The 21062-nt window shown below is 43.0% G+C and overlaps 1 protein-coding gene and 1 long non-coding RNA gene across 3 annotated transcripts in view; one reads left to right on the top strand and one right to left on the bottom strand.

Moving 5' to 3' along the window:
- The first annotated feature begins 6180 nt into the window (after positions 1 to 6180).
- On the top strand, positions 6181 to 7065 carry LOC116972055. The gene is made up of 2 exons (XR_004411707.1): positions 6181 to 6812; positions 6852 to 7065. It is a non-coding gene; the product is annotated as an uncharacterized LOC116972055 (long non-coding RNA).
- Positions 7066 to 16307: 9242 nt separating this feature from the next.
- Positions 16308 to 21062, bottom strand: part of slco5a1 (solute carrier organic anion transporter family member 5A1) — a 157171-nt gene continuing 152416 nt past the window's right edge. For both annotated transcript variants that reach the window (XM_033019344.1, XM_033019342.1), the window contains one exon: positions 16308 to 16980. In XM_033019344.1, coding sequence (XP_032875235.1) covers positions 16601 to 16980 — 380 coding nt within the window. In that variant the 3' untranslated portion in view covers positions 16308 to 16600. The remainder of the gene's footprint in view (positions 16981 to 21062) is intronic.

Below are 21062 nucleotides of genomic sequence, written 5' to 3'. Positions count from 1 at the left end.
ATTCTATTTCCAATTAGCCAGCTCTCCCTGGATCCCATGCGATCTAACCTTTCAGAGCAGCCAAGCAAAACCTTATCAAAGGCCTTGAAGTCCATATGGACTATGCCCATGGCCCTGCCCTCATCGACCTTCTTGGTCACATCTTCAAAAAATTCAGTTAAATTCTGAAATAATATCCACGCACAAAACCATGCTGACTATCACATATGATGCCTACCTAATGTAGATATATCTTATCCCTCAGAATCCTCTCCAGTAACTTTCCTTCGGCAGATGTAAGGCGTACCTGCCTATAATTTCCTTGTTGTTTTATTTGTAGCAATTCTTAAATAGAGGCACAACGTTAGATGATAGCCCTATCAAATACATATAAATGGAATTTACAATCCTTCCTCAATTCAATAAGAATTAGAAAATGCATAATTTACAAAAAATATTGACTTCACTTAAGACACTAATTCAAATCACTGCAGCATTTGCACCAAATCACAGCAGCATTTGCACCTACAGCACACATAATTAAAAATATTTGTATGTGTGGATTAAAATATGAACCCAATCATTTGAGAGCCAATGATTCATTTGCATGCAGTGGTTTAAGTTCTACCAGTTTTAAATGTTAACCCATTAACTTTATTAGGCAAGGAGAACATTTGCCAAAGCTGGTAGTAAAATTTAAAAAACATAATAAGGCCTAGAAATTTTTCATTATCAGGAATGGTGCATTAAATGGCGTGTCTGTGACATTCCACGGCAAATTTTCCCCAAGGCTGGAAAATTTGGATTGAGCAAAGCAGGTTGGTCACATTTCTAGGTGATATGTCATTTGCATGGTAGAGCCTCAGGAGATGGGCCCACAGGGGGAGGGATGATCATCCATTATCCACTGGCTGAAGAGCGAGAGGTCAAGTGTTAAGTCAGTGAAATATGGGATGATTGTTGTAGGGGATGACCTCACATAGGGGAGTGTTGGAAGGGTGGGGTTTGGTGGCCTAAAATACAGTAACATTGAGGACAGAGGTACCTAGAGCAGTTCACAACATCAGACTCCATGGGGTGTTCCCTGCTTGGTCAGGCTGTCTATAATTTACAATGAAGCATGCCTGACACGCATGTTGTTGAAAGCCACTGGTCAGTATACAGCCACAACAATGTTTTAGTGTACCAGGCACATTGAGAATCTGGATGGCAAATTGCAAACTTCCCAGTTTCAATAAACAAAAAGATTCCTCTTCAAAAGTCAATCACCAAGATCTGCTCAGAAGGCTTGTTTGCAATATAGCAAGAAAGGACGGGGGTGTAACGTTGATAATGGATCACTATTTCCTTGGTGGTAAAGCTTACCATTTTGCCAAAATGCCTTAGTCTGCCTGTCTTCTACAGATTTTAACTGAGCTTGTACATTTTTGCAGTATTTGCTAATTTAATCCCAACACTTTTTTTTTACCACATGCAATATTTTTACCACATACAATACACCTTAACTGGAGGGGGACCAACATTCTGGCAGGCAGGATTGCTAGGGCTACACGTGTGGGTTTAAACTAAATAGTGGGGGGGAGGGATTGACAAATTGGGAGTATAAAGATGGAGTTGAAGGGGAAGTGGCTACAGGAAAAATTACAAAGGATTCACAAATTAATGGGAAGGAAAGCTTGAGAATGGACAACAGAGTAAGGTCAGGGCCAATTGCGAGGGGGGAAGTGAATACGGAGGTCAAAGTACTGTATATGAATGCGCAAAGTATAAGGAATAAAGTGGACGAGCTTGAAGCTCAGTTAGAAACTGGCAAGTATGATGTTGTGGGAATTACTGAGACATGGCTGCAAGAGGGCCTGGGCTGGGAACTGAATATTCAAGGGTATACCTCCTATCGAAAAGACAGACAGGTGGGCAGAGAGGGTGGGGTTGCCCTGTTGGTGAGTAATGAAATTCAGTCCCTTGCAAGGGGTGACATTGAAACAGGAGACGTGCAGTCAGTATGGATGGAAGTAAGGAATTGTAAGGGTAAAAAGACCCTTATGGGACTAATCTACAGGCCCCCAAACAGTAGCCTGGACATAGGGTGCAAGTTGAATCAGGAGTTAAAATTGGCATGTAGCAAAAGTAATGCTGTGGTTGTTACGGGAGATTTCAACATGCAGGTAAACTGGGAAAATCAGGTTGGTACTTTGTAGAATGCCTTCGTGATGGATTCTTTGAACAGCTTGTATTGGAGCCTACCAGGGAGAAGGCAATTCTGGATTTAGTGTTATGTAATGAACCGGATTTGATAAAGGACCTCGAGGTTAATGAGCCGTTAGGAGGCAGGGACCTAATATCTACAATTGGAGAGGGAGAAGAGTAATCTACAATTGGAGAGGGAGAAGGGTAGATCGGAGGTGTCAGTGTTGCAGTTGAATAAAGGAGACTACGGGGCCATGAGGGAGGTGCTGGCCAAAGTTGACTGGAAAGATACACTAGCAGGGATGACAGTGGAACAAAAATGGCAGGTGTTTCTAGGAATAATACAGAAGGTGCAGGATCAGTTCATTCCTAGGAGGAAGAAAGATTCCAAGGGGAGAAAGATTCCAAGGGGAGAAAGGGACGACCTTGGCTGACAAGGGACGTCAGGGACAGTATAAAAATTAAAGCGAAGAAGTACAACGTAGCAAAGATGAACGGGAAGCAAGAGGATTGGGTAATGTTTAAAGAACAACAGAAGATAACCAAAAAGACAATACGGGGAGAAAAGGTGAGGTACGTAGGTAAGCTAGCCAAGAATATAAAGCAGGATAGTAAAAGCTTCTTTAGGTATGTGAAGAGGAAAAAATTAGTTAAGACCAAAGTTGGACCCTTGAAGACCGAAAAAGGTGAATTTATTATGGTGAACAAGGAAATGGCAGATGAGTTGAACAGGTACTTTGGATCTGTCTTCACTAAGGAGGACAGAAACAATCTTCCGGATATAGTAATGGCCAGAGGATCTGGGGTGACAGAGGAACTGAAGGAAATCCACATTAGGCAGGAAATGGAGTTGGATAGACTGATGGGACTGAAGGCTGATAAAACCCCAGGGCCTGATGGTCTGCATCCCAGGGTACTTAAGGAAGTGGCTCTAGAAATCGTGGATGCATTGGTGATCATTTTCCAATGTTCTATAGACTCAGGATCAGTTTCTGTGGATTGGAGGGTTGCTAATGTTATCCCACATTTTAAGAAAGGCGGGAGAGAGAAAACGGGGAATTATAGACCAGTTAGCCTGACATCGGTGGTGGGGAAGATGTTGGAGTCAATTATAAAAGATGAGATAGCCGCACATTTGGATAGCAGTAACAGGATCGGTCCAAGTCAGCATGGATTTACGAAAGGGAAATCATGCTTGACTAATCTTCTGGAATTTTTTGAAGGTGTAACTAGGAAATTGGACAAGGGAGAGCCAGTGGATGTAGTGTACCTGGACTTTCAGAAATCATTTGATAAGGTCCCACATAGGAGATTAGTGGGCAAAATTAGGGCACATGGTATTGGGGGTAGAGTGCTGACATGGATAGAGAAGTGGTTGGCAGACAGGAAACAAAGAGTAGGGATTAACGGGTCCCTTTCAGAATGGCAGGCAGTGACTAGTGGGGTACCGCAAAGCTTGGTGCTGGGACCGCAGCTATTTACAATATACATTAATGATTTGGATGAAGGGATTCAATGTAACATTAGCAAATTTGCAGATGACACAAAGCTGGGTGTCAGTGTGGACTGTGAGGAGGATGCTATGAGAATGCAGGGTGATTTGGACAGGTTGGGGGAGTGGGAAGATGCATGGCAGATGAAGTTTAATCCGGATAAATGCGAGGTTATCCACTTTGGTAGCAAAAGCTGGAAGGCAGATTACTATCTAAATGGCGTCAAGTTGGGAAAAGGGGAAGTACAACGGGATCTGGGGGTCCTTGTACATCAGTCTATGAAAGTAAGCATGCAGGTACAGTAGGCAGTGAAGAAAGCGAATGGCATGTTGGTCTTTATAACAAGAGGAATCGAATATAGGAGCAAAGAGGTCCTTCTGCAGTTGTACAGAGCCCACCTGGAGTATTGTGTGCAGATTTGGTCCCCTAATTTGAGGAAGGACATTCTTGCTATTGAGGGAGTGCAGCGTAGGTTTACAAGGTTAATTCCCGGGATGGCGGGACTGTCATATGCTGAGAGAATGGAGCAGCTGGGCTTGTACACTCTGGAGTTTAGAAGGATGAGAGGCTATCTCATTGAAACATATTAGATTGTTAAGGGCTTGGACACGCTAGAGGCAGGAAACATGTTCCCGCTGTGGGGGGAGTCCAGAACCAGAGGCCACAGTTTAAGAATAAGGAGTAAGCCATTTAGAACGCAGACGAGGAAACACTTTTTCTCACTGAGAGTGGTGAGTCTGTGGAATTCTCTGCCTCAGAGGGCGGTGGAGGCAGGTTCTCTGGATGCTTTCAAGAGAGAGCTAGATAGGGCTCTTAAAAATAGCAGAGTCATGGGATATGGTGAGAAGGCAGGAACGCGGTACTAATTGGGGATGATCAGCCATGATCACATTGAATGGTGGTGCTGGCTCGAGGGGCCGAATGGCCTACTCCTGCACCTGTTGTCTATTGTCTATTTACAAAATGAAGGTCCACTACCAACCTACCCTGCTCTACAACATTCTCTCACTAGCTATTATCATGCCATTGCTTTGGTCATTTGCCTTGATGGATTTGTGATGCCAGTGTGGGATTTGGTGGGTCAGTCTGGGAGCTCGTGGAATGAAACTCCTAACCAGAGTTAGAAAATTGAGTGAGATGTTTCAAGTACCAGTTGCATACATTGGTGTACTGGAGAAAAACTATGCCTATTATTTCCCAGCAGATGACACTGCCTGTTAGTAACAGCAATTCATAAAATTAATCTGCACCTTTTGTCAACTTTTAGACTTGGATCTTGAGGATAGTTACACTACATCTGCTAAATCGACCAAATTAATTGGAATGAGAACCAAGCCATTACTAATATTCTCCCCGGGTCTCAAGTAATTGAAAGTATCTATTTTGGGTGGTTAGGGGACTATGTCATCAATACTGAACTTCATAACAATGTAAAGTCTTAATTGCCATAACAGTCTGAAGAAGGGACCCAACCCGAGACGTCATCTATCCATTCCCTCCACAGATGCTGCCTGATTCGCTGAGTTACTCTAGCAATTTAGCATTTCTCTCGAGATTCCATTATCTGCAATTAATCGTGTCTTTCTAACAATATTAATTGACAGAGACCTCCAATGTTTGAATGCACAGAGTCACTGCAGAAATCTGGAACTATTGTCAATTTTATTATTGACTGATGCCTTCTTTAAATTTGAAGTCAACAGAAAATAAATGAATTGAGTGATCTTAATTTTTTTTAATACACATTTCTCACTATAAATGCCCTGTAGGTTTATGCAAAGTCCTCGTGGTGTATGAAACCCCGATGGTTGCTAATCACCTTTCTCAAATCCTGATATAAAAATTGGCAATGTCGGAATGCGATCCCCCAGAATCAGTTAAAAATCAATAATTTTGAAAATGATTGTTTTACAAGTTTGTTAATATTTAAGTCTCTACCTTAACCCCATGCTTATGCGCCAATATTTATTTGACTTACTGAAAACTGATTTAAAAGTGAATTGCAATCCATTCATTTTACTTCCTGCTTTGCCGTAAGAATTTTTCAATTTGATTGCTTAACCGGGTTATTTGTTGCCATCACTCGCTAAACACCATGGATCGAAATGGATGGTATTAAATTCAAGGTCATATAAATGTATGGGAAGCTACTTCTCTCGAGCTTTCCAAGCCAGGCTAATCAGTTCCGGTGATGTTAGCTAAAGGTTAAATATGGACCAGTAAACTCTGCTGCTTGTCTATAAAATCATGCCACAAGATTTTTGAGGGTTGTACCTTCTCCGTGAACTGCTAGGTCAAAAACTAGAAGAAGCTTGTCTTATAAATATAGCATCAATGTTTCCAGGTATATTCAGATCCAATAGGTATATGGAAGGGAAAGGAATGGAGGGTTATGGTCTGAGTGCAGGTAGATGGGACTAGGTGAGAATAAGTGTTTGGCACGGACTAGAAGGGCCGAGATGGCCTGTTTCCGTACTGTAATAGTTAAATGGTTATATGGTTAATAGTATGCTAATCATACATCAAATACATCACATCGTGTCCCCAAGTTTTCAACTGCTTATTTCCATTCGATCAAATCAAACATGGACAATATTATGTCATCTGCATGGACTTTTATTATTGACAGTGTATCAAGCATTTATTGTAAACAGGTTGTTAACAATCATAATGATTACTGGCATTCCTGATAAAAAGAAAGCATTTCACGGCTTTACAATACTGTCATTATTACTACATCTGAAATAAATACAAATGACCAATTATTTAGAAAACTCAAATATTGAGTATGTTCCAAAAATAAAAGGACCTCAAATGGCCAGTCACTTCTTATCACACGCAACCCCTTATACATCCAACACAATTGATGCAATAGCTTATAAATACAGTTTAGAAAAGTACAGGTCGACTCCTGGTTTCATTGAAAGTTCTCATCTATGGATGGAGGAGATGGCCTCTGCTCCGAGAGGTATCAGATTGGTTAAAAATACCTACCCCCAAAATAACGTAGGAATTTAATTTACCTGTACTCAATGAAACGTACTTTCATCCATGTAGTCGCTGAGGCTTGAAGAGTGTGCTTGAGTAGCTGGTCTTAGCCAGCTGTAAAGATACTACAGTGTTTGGACTGAAGACACCAGGTTCCAAGTTCAGGTTGTTCAAAAGGGAACTGCAGATGTCAGTTCAGTTCAGGTTGCTGTCCGGAGATCCTGACGGGAATGTTAAGTGTGTCAGGATGGGGTTGGCCTCAGCCTCGGAGGCCCTGCTGGTTGAGCAACTTGCCATCATTCCCTGTCAACACCCATTCAACCAAGGAGTTACCTGAGAGGATCAAATCTCAGCAGGGATTCCACACCTTCTGTGTGGAAGGATAAGCATAATGTCATCAGAGACAATCTGGCAAGAACAAATATGTAACCAGAAAAATAACTACTGTAGAATTGCTGGCAGAGTTAATCCTACATATATAATGAAGCCCATGGCCATTGGCCAAGTTTCTTTGTGTAAATGATTACAACTCGTTTTCTTGTCAGACCATGTTCCTCTAAATCACAGCCATAAATGTGGCCCAACTGAATGTCAAATGGCCATGTGAAGAACAGGATAACTTGTAGTAATAGTCAGCTGAAGAAATCAGTTGTCTTCAGCTGCCCTTTTACCGCAGCCCCAACTGCTCAACCTTTTAGTTTAGATCCTGATATCAAATGTAGATTTCCACCAAATTCAGTGTTTAATCAAAATGCAACCCATCATTCTTTAAATATGGATAAATACACGCCAGTAACTCAATGGATTTCTGTGAATTTTAGGTCAGTCATTTGCCTCCACACACACAGTATAAATACAACAGCATTAGGATTTGCAATTAAGTGTAGTTATGTCATCGTATTTTGATTATTTGATTTTGAAATACAGTATTTATACACAATGAATATAAAGCGTAGGATCAAATAGTTTAAATCTGACGTGAGTAAAATGTAATATATATGTCCATTATTACATATCGCCTGAGCATCAGGTTATGTGGACAGAAACACACACACTCAAATCCAAATTTGTAGACGAGAGCAATGAGAAAGGAAATGTATAAATCGAAGATTCATAGCCACATGAGTTCAGAGTACAAAGCTGCAATAATATAGCAATGTGGTAGAAATCTGTCCTCAATCTTTTGTCTCAATGCATTATATTTTACTCTAGATCTGAAATTTGGCTGAGTTGTTAATTTCAATAGAAGGAGATTCTGAAGCAGCACAACACACAGTTGCTACAGTATTGCATGACTAATCCAAACAACTGAGTACAAATGGCAATGTCAAGACGTCTTTGCAATCAGAGTAGAACTGTTTGCCTTAGCCCCTCCCCCCCCCCCCCAAATAAATTAGATCTGACTATCCTCTACAGTACCTACCGGTAAGATCTAAACTGCACGAATATGAAAAGTATCTCCAGCTTTTAGAATCTATGCCAACGTGAACATATTAGTTAAATAGCCTAATGCAAAGTACTTCAATGAATTTGAGTGAGATTTATGATCAAGTAAAATCTGTGCAAAAGTGCATGACCTGTCCAGACAACCTATCAAGATGCAAACCAGGTTTAAGATGTGCATATACCTGGAACAGTGATAAATAAGCAGGAAATATTGAGTTTGTCTCAGTTATATTGTACATAATAACAAAAGGTATGCAATTATAAAATAAAGCATTGCAAATATATCACATTTCAATCCAATTGTTTTTTCAGCTATTAAGTGCAATATGTGTTCTTATCAAATACTATTCTATTTGCTCTGTGTTCAAGTTAAAAATCAAGTCATTATTAATAAGTCACAAAACAACAAAGTACTTAAATATGTTCAGCAATACTTCAATTAAGTAGCTGGAAAGGAGGTCAAACATAGCTGTCCCTGCATTTCGGCATTACATTTTCATTCTCATACATGAAAAACAAGTCACTTAATTTCAGCAATTGCTTTTAATAGAATTGAAAGACTTTTTAAAGGTATCTTGAGTATGTTGTGTTTTCAGTGAATAAAACTACTCCTCATCCTGATCTAAATTTAGCAATTGATTTTGCAAAACTAGCTGATGAAAGCTTACTATACCCCTGTGACTTTCATCACTTAAAGAAGCTAAACGATTTAAAGTCAGCACCTTGACATCTGTGTTGAAGTGTATCTACTAACATAACCAATGTTTAATACTAGCCCTAGGAATTAAGGCCAGTGTTTGGACGGAGGACAGTGAATAATCCACCAGGCTCCAAGTTCAGGTTGCTGTTATTAAATACATCCTGTCATGTAATATTAAAAATGTATATTAGAAACTGAAATTATGATTTCACATTTTTATATTTGAGGAAACAGATTTCATGATAAAAGTTGTGACAGACTTTTTCTTGTTTTTCAACTTGTCACAACATGAATTGTATTAAAATGCATTATCACATTATGTCACACTGTGGTGTGGTACAGCTTGTGGAGACACTGCCTTCCGGCGCAAGTGACATGGGTTCAAACTTGACCTGGGGTTTACGCATTCTTCCTGTGACCCCGGGCGCTCCTGTTTCCACCCACATCCTGAAGACGTGCAAATTGGTAAATTAATTGGCCACTGTGAATTGCCTCCAGTGTGTAGCTGAGTGGTAGAATCTGGTGGGGTTGTTGATGAGATTAATTGCTTTGCTGGTTAGAAACATAGAAAATAGGTGCAGGAGTAGGCCATTCGGCTCTTCGAGCCTGCACTGCCATTCAATATGATCATGGCTGATCATCCAACTCAGTATCCTGTACCTGCCTTCTCTCCATACCCCCTGATCCCTTTAGCCACAGGGCCACATCTAACTCCCTCTTAAATATAGCCAATGAACTGGCCTCAACTACCTTCTGTGGTAGAGAATTCCAGAGATTCACCACTCTCTGTGTGAAAAATGTATTTCTCATCTCGGTCCTAAAAGATTTCCTCCTTATCCTTAAACTGTGACCCCTTGTTCTGGACATCCCCAACATTGGGAACAATCTTCCTGCATCTAGCCTGTCCAACCCCTTTAATAATGTTGTAAGTTTCTATAAGATCCCACCTCAATCTTCTAAATTCTAGCAAGTACAAGCCGAGTCTATCCAGTCTATTTCATATGAAAGTCCTGACATCCCAGGAATCAGTCTGGTGAACCTTCTCTGTACTCCCTCTTTGGCAAGAATGTCTTTCCTCAGATTAGGAGACCAAAACTGTACGCAATACTCCAAGACCCTGTACAACTGCAGTAGAACCTCCCTGCTCCTATACTCAAATCCTTTTGCTATGAACTATTTTGCTATGCTATTGTTAGGACACTGGAGTGAGAGAAGTGTCTACCCCATATTGTCTATTTTTCAGCACAACCGGGTCATCTGCAGGAGGCTACAAACAAATGGGGGATGATATCATGTTTGTTGACAACAGGCGTAAATCGCTCCCTGAAAATGACTTTGTTTGGAGCTTTATGGGAATTTCCAGTTGTAAGGTTTGTGTAAATGGGAGGTTGATGCCTGGCACAGGCTTTGTGAGCTGAAAGGATTGTTTCTGTGGTGCTTTAAGCTTTAAAAAAATAATTTGAGGTGACAAAAATATTGGCAAACATTTTATGACATCATAGTGTCATTTAGTTGAGCTGAGTAAATACCTCATGATTGGTGTGAAAATATTCTGCTAAATGTATTACTGATGGAACAGCTCAGAAACGTCACTATATTATGCATACGTTGGGTCCTTGGACATTTCCATGTTTTATAACTCTAAAGCTCCATCGGAACTGTAGATCAGTGCATGCTCCTTTAACATAGTGACCTCACCACCACTAACCACTCCCCATTGTCTCTTGTATAATTGTAGCTTCCCCACCTCCAGCTCGCTCTCTAGCTCCAGTGATGACCACGGACAGCTAGTGCATAGTGTGTGTAGTGCTTATAATAAAGTTATCTAGTAAAAGACTTTGTGTGAAAAGCAAGAAATTTTACATGGTGTCAGAAGTGGGATTTTATCATGCTGGATTCTGAAAACGTCACCCTGCTGGGCGCCCGTGCATGCCAGGACTTTGGCTTGGTCTCTTTCCACCACGACATCCACCTGGTGCAGGCCCCCATGGACCCCCTGAGCGAGTATCCCAACCGTTTTGATGACGTTCTGGGCAAATTGCCCTGTGCTTACAAAATCGTTGTTGACCCGGGGGTCAACCCGGTGATTAGACCGGCCCACCGCGTTTCTTTTGCCATGAAGGGCCACGTGGAGTCCACACTACGTGACATGGTGGCCATGGGCATCCTCAAGGAGGTGAGTGCTCCCACCCGGTGGGTCTCCACCATGGTCGTCGCTGCCAAGAAGGACAAGAGCGAGATCAGGATCTGCATCAACCCGAAAGACCTGAACCTTGCCATCAAGCGCCCGCACTACCCCATGCGGACAGTGGAGGACGTCGCTGCACAGGTCGGTCTGGCCACAGTCTTCTCAGTCCTAGATGCAAAGATCTCCTTCTGGCAGATCCCTCTGGATGAACGTTCCTCCTTCCTGACCACCTTTATCACACCCTTCGGCAGGTTCCGTTTTCTCCGCATGCCTTTTGGGATCAACTCAGCAAGCGAGGTTTTCCAGCGCACCATGGAACAGCTGTTTGCCGGGTTGCCGTGCGCTATCATCGTGGATGCCATCCTGGTGTACGGGAGGGACGTCGCTGAGCACGACCTGCACCTCCGCCAAGTCCTGGACAGGGCTCGTGAGATCAATCTCAAATTCAACCCGAAGAAGTGTCGGTTCCGTGTTCCGGAAGTCACTTACGTAGGCCACGTTTTCACGGCCGGGGGTCTAAAGCCAGACCCCCAGAAGACGGCAGCGGTCACCGAAATGCCCGCTCCCACCGACGTGCCCGGCCTGCAGCGCTTTCTGGGCATGGTCAACTACCTGGGGAAGTTCATACCCAACCTCAGCGAACTGAGTGCTCCCCTGAGGGAGCTGATCAAGAAGGACAATGCCTGGATCTGGCTCCCGCATCACCAGTCGGCATTCGTGGCCCTGAAGTCCAAGCTCGCACGCACCCGACTCTCAAGTTCTTCGATCTAAACAGGCCAATTGTCCTCACTTGCGATGCATCTCAGTTCGGCCTCGGTGCTGCCTGCCTGCAGCTCCATGATGACCAGCAGCTGCCTGTTTCCTATGCTTCTCGCACCATGACCCCAGTTGAGCAGCGCTGCGCTCAGATCGAGAAGGAGCTCCTTGCCGTGGTGTTCGCCTGCTCCAAATTCAAGGACTACATTCTGGGCAACTCCTTCACCATTGAAACTGACCACCAGCCGCTGGTCTCTATCTTGAACAAGCCCATCCATGTTGCCTCTTCCCGTTTGCAGCGGATGATGCTGCAGCTCCAGCGTTTCACGTTCCAAATTGTGTACCGCAAGGGCAAGGATATGTTCGTGGCCGACACATTGTCCCGTGCGTCCGCTCCCTTCCGTTGCCCGCCATCCATACGAATCGTCTGACCTGATGGTACTGAACGTTAACATTGTTCCTTCCCAGCAGATGCAGTCCCTGGTCAAACACACTGCCGCTGATCCTGCCCTGCAACAGCTTGCGGGCGTCATCCGCCGTGGCTGGCCTGACCGACGCTCTTCCCTGCCGGCTGGTGCCGTGCCCTACTTCCTGGTTCGGGATGAATTGGTGCTGCACAACGGCGTGGTGGTGAAGGGTCACAAGGTCATGGTGCCGGCCGCTCTGCGGGATCATTACTTTCAAACCGCCCACAACGGCCACCCCGGGGTTGAGGCCACTTTGTCCCAGGCCCAAAGCCAGTTTTACTGGCCGGGCATGGCTCAGGACATCCGGGACAGGGTCTCTGCCTGTGCTGCCTGCAACAGTCTCCTGCCTCATCAACAGCGCCAACCTCTCATGCAGCAGCCGGCTCCCGAGTTGCCGTGGATGGCTGTCGCCACTGACATATTCGAATGGCGTGGCAAACACTTCCTGGTCCTGGTGGACTCCTACTCCAGCTGGTTCGAGGTGGACCAGCTGCCTTCCCTCACGTCTGCTGCCGTCATCGGGAAGCTTCGCCGCCACTTTTCAACCTTTGGGTCCCCGGTGACTCTCCAATCCGACAACGGCAGCCAATTGTCAAGCGCAGAGTTCCGTGCCTTCGCCGCCCGTTCGCCACATCACCAGCAGCCCCGAGTACCCGCAAAGCAATATTTCCAGCACCTGTTGTTACTTTAAAATTAAATACAGCTCTTTCATAGATACAGAATGGACTCATCAGGGATCAACATCTGATGTTATTGTGTTGTCCATTTTTGGTCTCCTGTGATCTTGTGATCCCTGGCATATCCATGTGGGGGTAGCCACAAAATGCTGGAGTAACTCAGCAGCATCTCTGAAGAGAAGGAATGGGTGACGTTTCGGGTCGAGACCCTTCTTCAGACTGTAGAAGGATCTCTAAAGTCATCTAGCTTTCTCAGATATCCAGGGCACACCATTCCCACCCCAGCCTCCATGAACCTTCCACAAGCTTTGTCACCCATACATAAAGTCTGATGCACACGGAACCTCCCTCTAAGCATCCGGTTATTCTACTGCTCCTGTCTCAGCAATGAACATTTATTATTTACCGCTAATTCAGGTTGTATGTTACATGGCTGAATAAAACTGCCACCTAGCATCAGGCAACCGAGAGGCCCCATCTGCACATCTCTAATTGACAATCATTCTGACATCTGCATCACTGCAGATGGAAAAGGCGAGAGATGCTGAGGCCATCTCTGGTTCTCTCCCTCTTCCTGCTGTTCCACTTTGTCTTTTGCAAAGAGGGAATGAAGAGATTTGATACGTGAGATTCGCGGACGGTATTGGCTGCATGAATGATGGGGGTGACGGCGTGGGAAAAGCTAGACGTTGCACAAAGGTGGGGCTCACTGTCAACAGTAGCTGCACAATTGAGACGTGAGGAAGTAATGGCCGCATATTCAAGGTAATTTTGTGCAATGGGGAGAGGAGGGATGGGAGTAAATTTATGGGCAGAGTAAGAACTACCGTAAAACCACATTAGGTTGAAGGTTCATGAACCACTGTGCTCACCTTTCCTGATCTGATGTGAACTCAAAGGCATAGATAGGATAAATGGTCAGAAACTCTTTTCCCAGAGTGGAATATCAAAGACTAGAGAGCATAGCTTTAAGGTGAGAAGGGGAAAGTTTAAAAGAAACGTGTAGAGCAAGTTTTTTTTTTACACTGAGAGTGGTGAGTGCTTGGAACGTGCTGCCAGGGGTGGTGGTGGAGGCAGATACAATAGTGGCATTTGAGCGGTTCCAGATAGGCATGTGGATAAGCTGGGAATGGTGGGATATGGATCATGTGTAGGCAAGTGAGATTAGTTTGTTTTGGCATTAAGTTCGGCACGGAGATTGCGGGCTGAATGGCCTTTTCCTGTCTTGTACTGTTCTATGTTCTTCTCGGTATCAAATCCAGTGGCAGGAAACCATGCTGCTGCTGCCCAATCCTGTGATTAGCTTCAGTCAGGCCTCCTTGGACTTACTGGCAGCCTTCCTTTTCCCAGTGGCAATAATTATCATGCTTCTCTGAGCATTGGACGCTCATCATGAGTTAAGAGGCATCCTGAGTTCTGCATCCTGCATTTTCTGTGCACCCAACTCCGTAATCCATCAAATGTTATGTCTGCAACTGATGGAGTTGAAACTGAATCATGCTCAATCTGCTCAATCTAATCGATGGAGAAAAGCTAAAAGAAAGAGGTTATTGCAATAGCTTAGTTACAAAGTAACAGATCAACGTGCTGCAGAAACAAGTGAGTTTGCTGGGTGTCACTGGACCCTTCAGCCTCCATAGCTGTGCAGCAATAAAATTTGGCACTCAGTATCAATACGTTGGATTACACACATTAGTACAGTGGAGATACACGTGCATCAGACCAGCAACAGTTTAACATTGAACAGTCATTTCCAATTACTTTAACTGGTACTATCCTTTACTTTGTCCCATGCTAAATAACCAGCTGACATCCTACAGATCACAGTATTTACTGATCTGAAACATAGAGAGATGTTCAAGATACAAGGTCTGTCAGGATCTGAAAGAGACTAGCATTTCAGAATTTGGAAACCTGCAGCTGAAAATGTATTTATCTTTCATCTTCACAGATATGGATAAATCTGTTGTTTACAACTATCTTTGTTTGTAATTCTTTTCACACCCATTCCCAGCAGGGAGTGACAGCAATACTAGTTGTTGCTGCATTGATGTTAATGTACAAGATGAAAAGCTTGAGTGTATTTTGAGCATAGATGAAGCTTTACTGAATTAGGTTATTACTGCCACCTACTGGTAAACACTCGAACCTCTAGAATCTAATGGGCCTGTCCCACTTAGGCGATTTTTTCGGCGACTGTCATAGTCGTAGATGGTCGCCGAAAAACCGGCGACTGGACCCCCCTACGACAATGTCTACGACAATGTTTACAACAACCTACCTCCTAGTCGACATCAAGCTACTTCAAGCTACCGACAACCAGCGACCATTAGGACGTCCACCTACAACTACACCTACGACAACCTACGTCCACCCGTGACAAACTACGACAAGGTAAGACAGTTCAGTCGCCGGTACCTGTCGCCGGTTGACGTAGGTAGTCGCCAATGGAATTCATCAAATTCAGCACCGGCGACAACCTACATCATCCTGGCGACAACCTACGTCATCCTGGTGACAGCACCTATGTCAGGCTACGATCGTTGGCATCAACCCCATGGGTGACAACTGTTGCCGAAAAGCTTTGAACATTTCAAAATCCAGCGGTGACCAGAAAAAAGGTACGACTCTTTGGGCGACTGAGGAGACCATGCAGGCGATACCCCAGCGACCATGTGGTGACAGCCTAGTCGCCTAAAAAAGAGTGGGAGAGGGGCATAAGTCTCCTGCTCATCCTGTCAGTGGTAATGGTACAAGCATGTTGATGTTACAGCAAACAGAAACAGAAAACAGCATAAGTCTGAAAACTGTCGGTCAAAATCTGATTCAGTTTTCCAACCTTTGCAATATTTGTAACTCACTGCTACAAAGTGCTAGAATTTACTGTCTTGCAATATGTTTCACCAGATTTTAAATATGTATGTTCAAAGGTGCCCATTTGCACACTATGTATTAGGTGAAATTGGAAATAGTGGGTTAGATTTTAAACCTGCTGCCTGATTGCTCCCTATGGAAGTCATCATGAAGGTAGCAGGCTGGCAGATCCTGTTAAGTAGAGAGACCTCAGTTTTACCTCAACACTATCAAGAGAGAGTTAGATAGATCTCTTAAAGATAGAGGAGTGAAGGGATATGGGGAGGCAGGAACGGGGTACTGATTGTAGATGATCAGCCATGATCACATTGAATGGCTGTGCTGGCTCGAAGGGCCGAATGGCCTACTCCTGCACCTATTATCTATAAGTTATAAATGTTCCGTTTGGATCTTGGAACAGGGAGAGCTTTTTAATGCATCACCTCGGACAGGTTAAAACACAATTTATTTTATAAAATTGATATGGAAGTTTGTTACCTTATTTCGATTTCATTCAAAAACATCTTTAAACTGGCTCGAATGGTCACTCTACAAGATTAAAAATGAAGCAGGTTTTCTTAGAATTTTAATCACATTGAGGTATCCAGCCCTCCAGTGTGCCAGAGTTCATATGATAATCTGTTTCTTATACTCAGTGGGTGTCACTTGTTAAATTAAAAAGGCACAGGTTTAGTCGTTTACCTGGAGAAACTTTCCAAAGGGTACTTTTGCCAAAGAACTAAACTTCAGAACTATGTACTTTTTTTGACAACTAAATCTCTACGACAACACATTTATGAATTCACCAATAATCAACCAACATATTGTCCATTGTAACTGTTTCCTTGGATCTTCCAGGGAATGTTCTATGCTACATATTGGACTGTTCCAGACTGTCGTAGATATTCACTGTGTTCAGCACGTATTTGAAAGGCAGGGCACGATCGAGTCTGTTCATAGTTGTGGTGGGACCCTGGGTTGCTGACCAGTTCACTGACAGTGCTTATGGGTGAGGCTCTCTGTCTCCACCTTTGCAAATGGTTGTCTTTATGCTTGATTGAGTGCCAGGCAAAGAAGATAAAGATAAATCCGGCAAACTTGAGGCCCGCTGCCAGTCCAAAGTAGACAAATCTGAAGGAAGTCACATCATATTCCCAGCAGGAGCCGACGATGCCACAGTCCTGTTGCCAAAGCATGCAAGTTGTGTCAATCACAGCTCCGAAGTAAATTGGAGTTGGAATGTAAGCTGGAAGCAAACAAATGGTTATAGTCAAATTAAGAAACTCAGGTGCAGTATAATTTATTTTTAAGATACCACTTCTATGGCGTGATATTTGACTCAGCACTGAAATTTGACAAACAAGTCAATGCCATGGTAAAAGCTAGCTTCTTTCAGCTTCGGACGATAGCTAAAATAAAACAATTCCTCCAGTTTGATGACCTGGAAAAGATCATCCACACATTCATCTCCTCCCGCCTAGATTACTGTAACTCCCTTTACACTGGCATCAGCCAATCTTCCCTGTCCCGCCTGCAACTGATCCAAAACGCTGCAGCGAAACCCCTGACGGGCACCCGAAAAAGGGACCACATCACCCCGATCCTGGCCTCTCTCCACTGGCTCCCTGTGCGTTTCCGTATAAACTTCAAGATCCTCCTCCATGTCTACAAAGCCCTCAATGGGCTTGCCCCCACCTACATAAAAAGTCTTCTCACCCACCACTCCACCTCCAGGCCCCTCAGATCGGCCGACTTGGGGTTGCTGAATATCCCACGGTCTAGGCATAAGCTCAGCGGTGACCGCGCCTTTACGGTTGCAGCCCCTAGACTGTGGAACAGCATCCCCTTTCCCATCAGAACTGCCCCCTCCATCGACTCTTTTAAGTCAAGACTAAAGACTTATCTATACTCCCAAGCCTTTCCTGACGTCCTCTGAGTGAGGGCTACATGTATATATGTATGTAGTTTGTTTTGTTGTGCTATTCTTATAACAAATGTAAAGCACTTTGGCCAATGAGAGTTGTTTTTTAAATGTGCTATATAAATAAATGTGACTTGACTTGACTTGACTATGATGCAAATATTAAACTGGTATGAGCAAAATAGCTATTAAAAGCGGCATCAAAGAGTTTCAATCTTTCCTGAGATGTTTTAATTGCTCCGAATAAACAACAGTTATACAAGATGTTAATTTGAAGGAAAGACATTTGATGTAATGTCTGCAGAATTCAGTAAGTTGCACCCTTTCTAAACTGGAAGAACTGTTTAGTAACTGCATGCCCACACCACTGTCTTCAATGTTTCAAGATAATTGATATCCAATTTATGGAATGCAATGTAATTTTCCCGTTGTGAAACAGCATAATGATGTAATTATAACAGGATCATTATAATAAATTCAGAAGGGGGTGTCAAATCAGAAGGGACATTTTATAAGCTTTAATCTGGTGATACAGCATGCCAAAGGAATGCTTCAAAGCATGATTAGTATAAGCATATACATAACCTTGACAATGAAAGATTCAAACCGCTTTTCATGTATGCAGCTTTATTCTTAGGTTGGGCAATCAAGTGTAAATTTAACTTTGAGGAGCTGGAAGTCACATCTAACTTTTGCTGCGACAGTACTGGAGTGTCATCAAAACATAAACAGCTTTGGCGTCAGCAAAACAACTGCTGCCTGCAACCCTCAGAATAATTCTTCCACGGCTCTATAATTACATTAATTTGTGCCTCATGAAGACATCTCAAAATACTCCACTCAGAAGTGCTTTTGAATTGCCTGTGCTTGTGCCCGTAAAGTCAGAGAGCAGCACTCATCTGAATCATCGTTTGATAGCATTTGGTTAAGGGAGAAATATCAGTCACATTTTGCACTTTATTCCTCTCCAAGCACAGCCATGGAATCTTTGTCTGAAGAAGGGTATCTGAAGGGTCTCATGGAGTCTGAAGAAAGGTCTCGACCCAAAACATCACACATTCCTTCTCTCCAGAGATTTTGCCTGTCCTGCTGAGTTACTCCAGCTTTTTGTGTCTATCTTCAGTTTAAATCAGCATCTGCAGTTCCTTCCTACACATGGATTCTTTAATCCTCTTTTTGATTTATAGTTCCTCCAGTGGAAGGTTAGCCTCAATCTGGCCTCCATGAGAGCTGGAAGCAATTTCTTCTCATTAAAAAAATCCTATTCTCAAATGATAAATGCTAAAATTCATATATTGCTATTTAAATACATGAACAGGTATCTAAACTGAACATTAAATACAGAGCTTAATTCGTACTCTTATTGATCAACCCACTGAGTTACTCCAGCTTGTTGTGTTTATCTTCGGTTTAAACCTTCCTGCACATATTGATGAACATTATTCAGCATTAAACTTGCAGGTCTTTATCATGGGAAAAATACTAAGACCTGGGTCACAAATATATAGCATGTGGAGATGGGGGCTCCGCTGGAGCCCAGCCTGTGAATGCAGAGCAGAACAACAGACAGCCAACCATGTCATCTCTGGGTGCCCGCTCTACCACCCACCAAATGGAGCTCAGGGCCTGGCAGACATTGGCGCAGAGACAACAACCAGGCTGCTCAACACCTGGCTTGGGATCTAACTATTTCTTTGGTTTATGTTTCATTTGCAAGAAGAAGAAGAAGCTAACATTAAAAAAAAAAGTGAATTAAATTAGTTCAAATAATTCATTTGATCAATTATTAGCCCATTGATAAAACATTAATAAAGTGATTAGTGCTATCAAGTGGAATTTTATCAAAAACTAAGTTACTACTAAATTGGTGTCCAGGACTAGTCAAACTGGTCCTCATTATTACTTTGATCTCAAAGACATGAGGAGAGAATCACTGCCCTTGACACCAAGGAATCTTGCTAAAATTGAAATTAATATAGAGCAGGGGGAAATCTCATATAAATTGTAGTTTACCAAGCAAGTGGTTGTTTTAAGCCAATCAGGTCAATATGAGAACACTGTTGTGGGACCTGTTCATTGAATGAATAAGGCCTAACCCTTCTAATTATCAACACAAAATAAATCACAGGATATGGGGAAGGGACAAGAAAGTGGAGTTGAGGTTCATGATCATCCATAATAATATCAAATGGTGGGCCAAGTTTGACATACCCCCACTCCTATTTCTTATGCTCTTATGCTTCTGTCATGATTCCACATGCAAAATAACCTGGCCAACATCTGCTGATAAGTGTCAAGTAAGAATCTTGCCCACAACTGCCAGACCATAAATATATATTTGAACCTCATCTGCCATTACATATATATACATACAAAATGGAAGAAGGCGTAGGTCGCTTGGTCCCCTAAACCTGCTCTGATATTTCTTAAACTCACTTTCCAGTTTACCTATGAAAGCTTTTCAACCCAATGTGTATCAAGAATCTGTCTACCACTACATTAATACCACTCTAGTTATCTACACATAGCTTCTATGACCCTTTGAAGAAGAGAGTTCTAAAGATTTACAACCTTCTGAGAGGACAAAATCACCACTTTATTCAATCTCTTATTTTTAAGCAATGACTCTTGTTCAATATTGTTAAATTTTTAATCAATAGTTCCAGATTCTCCCACAACAGGAAGGTTGCTCTCCACATCCATCCCATCAACACTTCCCAAAATCTCATATAATTCCCTGTCTATGTTCTGAACTCAAATGGATAGATGCCTAGCTTATCAAATCTTTCCTTGTTGGACAATGCCCTCATGCATGATGCATATAAACATGGCCCAAATGATTGCAGTACATTAAAATCCTTTTTTAAATAAGGAGACCAATATAGTACATGTGTATGAAGGAAGTGCAGATGCTGGTTTAAACCGAAGATAGACACAAAATGTTGGAGTAACTCAGCGGGACAGGAAGCATTTCTTTGGAGAGTAACGTTCCGGGTCGAGATCCTTCTTCGGACTGAAGAAGGGTCTCGACCTGACACGTCACCCATTCCATCTCTCCAGAGATGCTGCCTGTCCCACTGAGATACACCAGCATTTTGTTTCCAACACTGTACATGATGGTCTGAAGAAGGGTTTCGGCCCGAAACGTCGCCTATTTCCTTCGCTCCATAGATGCTGCTGCACCCGCTGAGTTTCCCCAGCAATTTTGTGTACCCTGTACACGATGAGCTGGCTGTTTATCAATCCACTATACAACTAAAGCATAACCTCCAAACTTCAGCGTTCAATTCCCCTCACAATAAATAATAACATTCTGTTAACTGTCCGGATTACATATTGTACAATAAAAAATATTGCTGAATCTTCTCCTTCTGCGGTATCAGGCAGTGCACTGCACGTTGTCAGAA

This window comes from Amblyraja radiata, chromosome 4 (assembly GCF_010909765.2).
Source record: "Amblyraja radiata isolate CabotCenter1 chromosome 4, sAmbRad1.1.pri, whole genome shotgun sequence".
Classification (NCBI taxonomy): domain Eukaryota; kingdom Metazoa; phylum Chordata; class Chondrichthyes; order Rajiformes; family Rajidae; genus Amblyraja; species Amblyraja radiata.
This window is presented reverse-complemented; position numbering and strand designations above follow the sequence as displayed.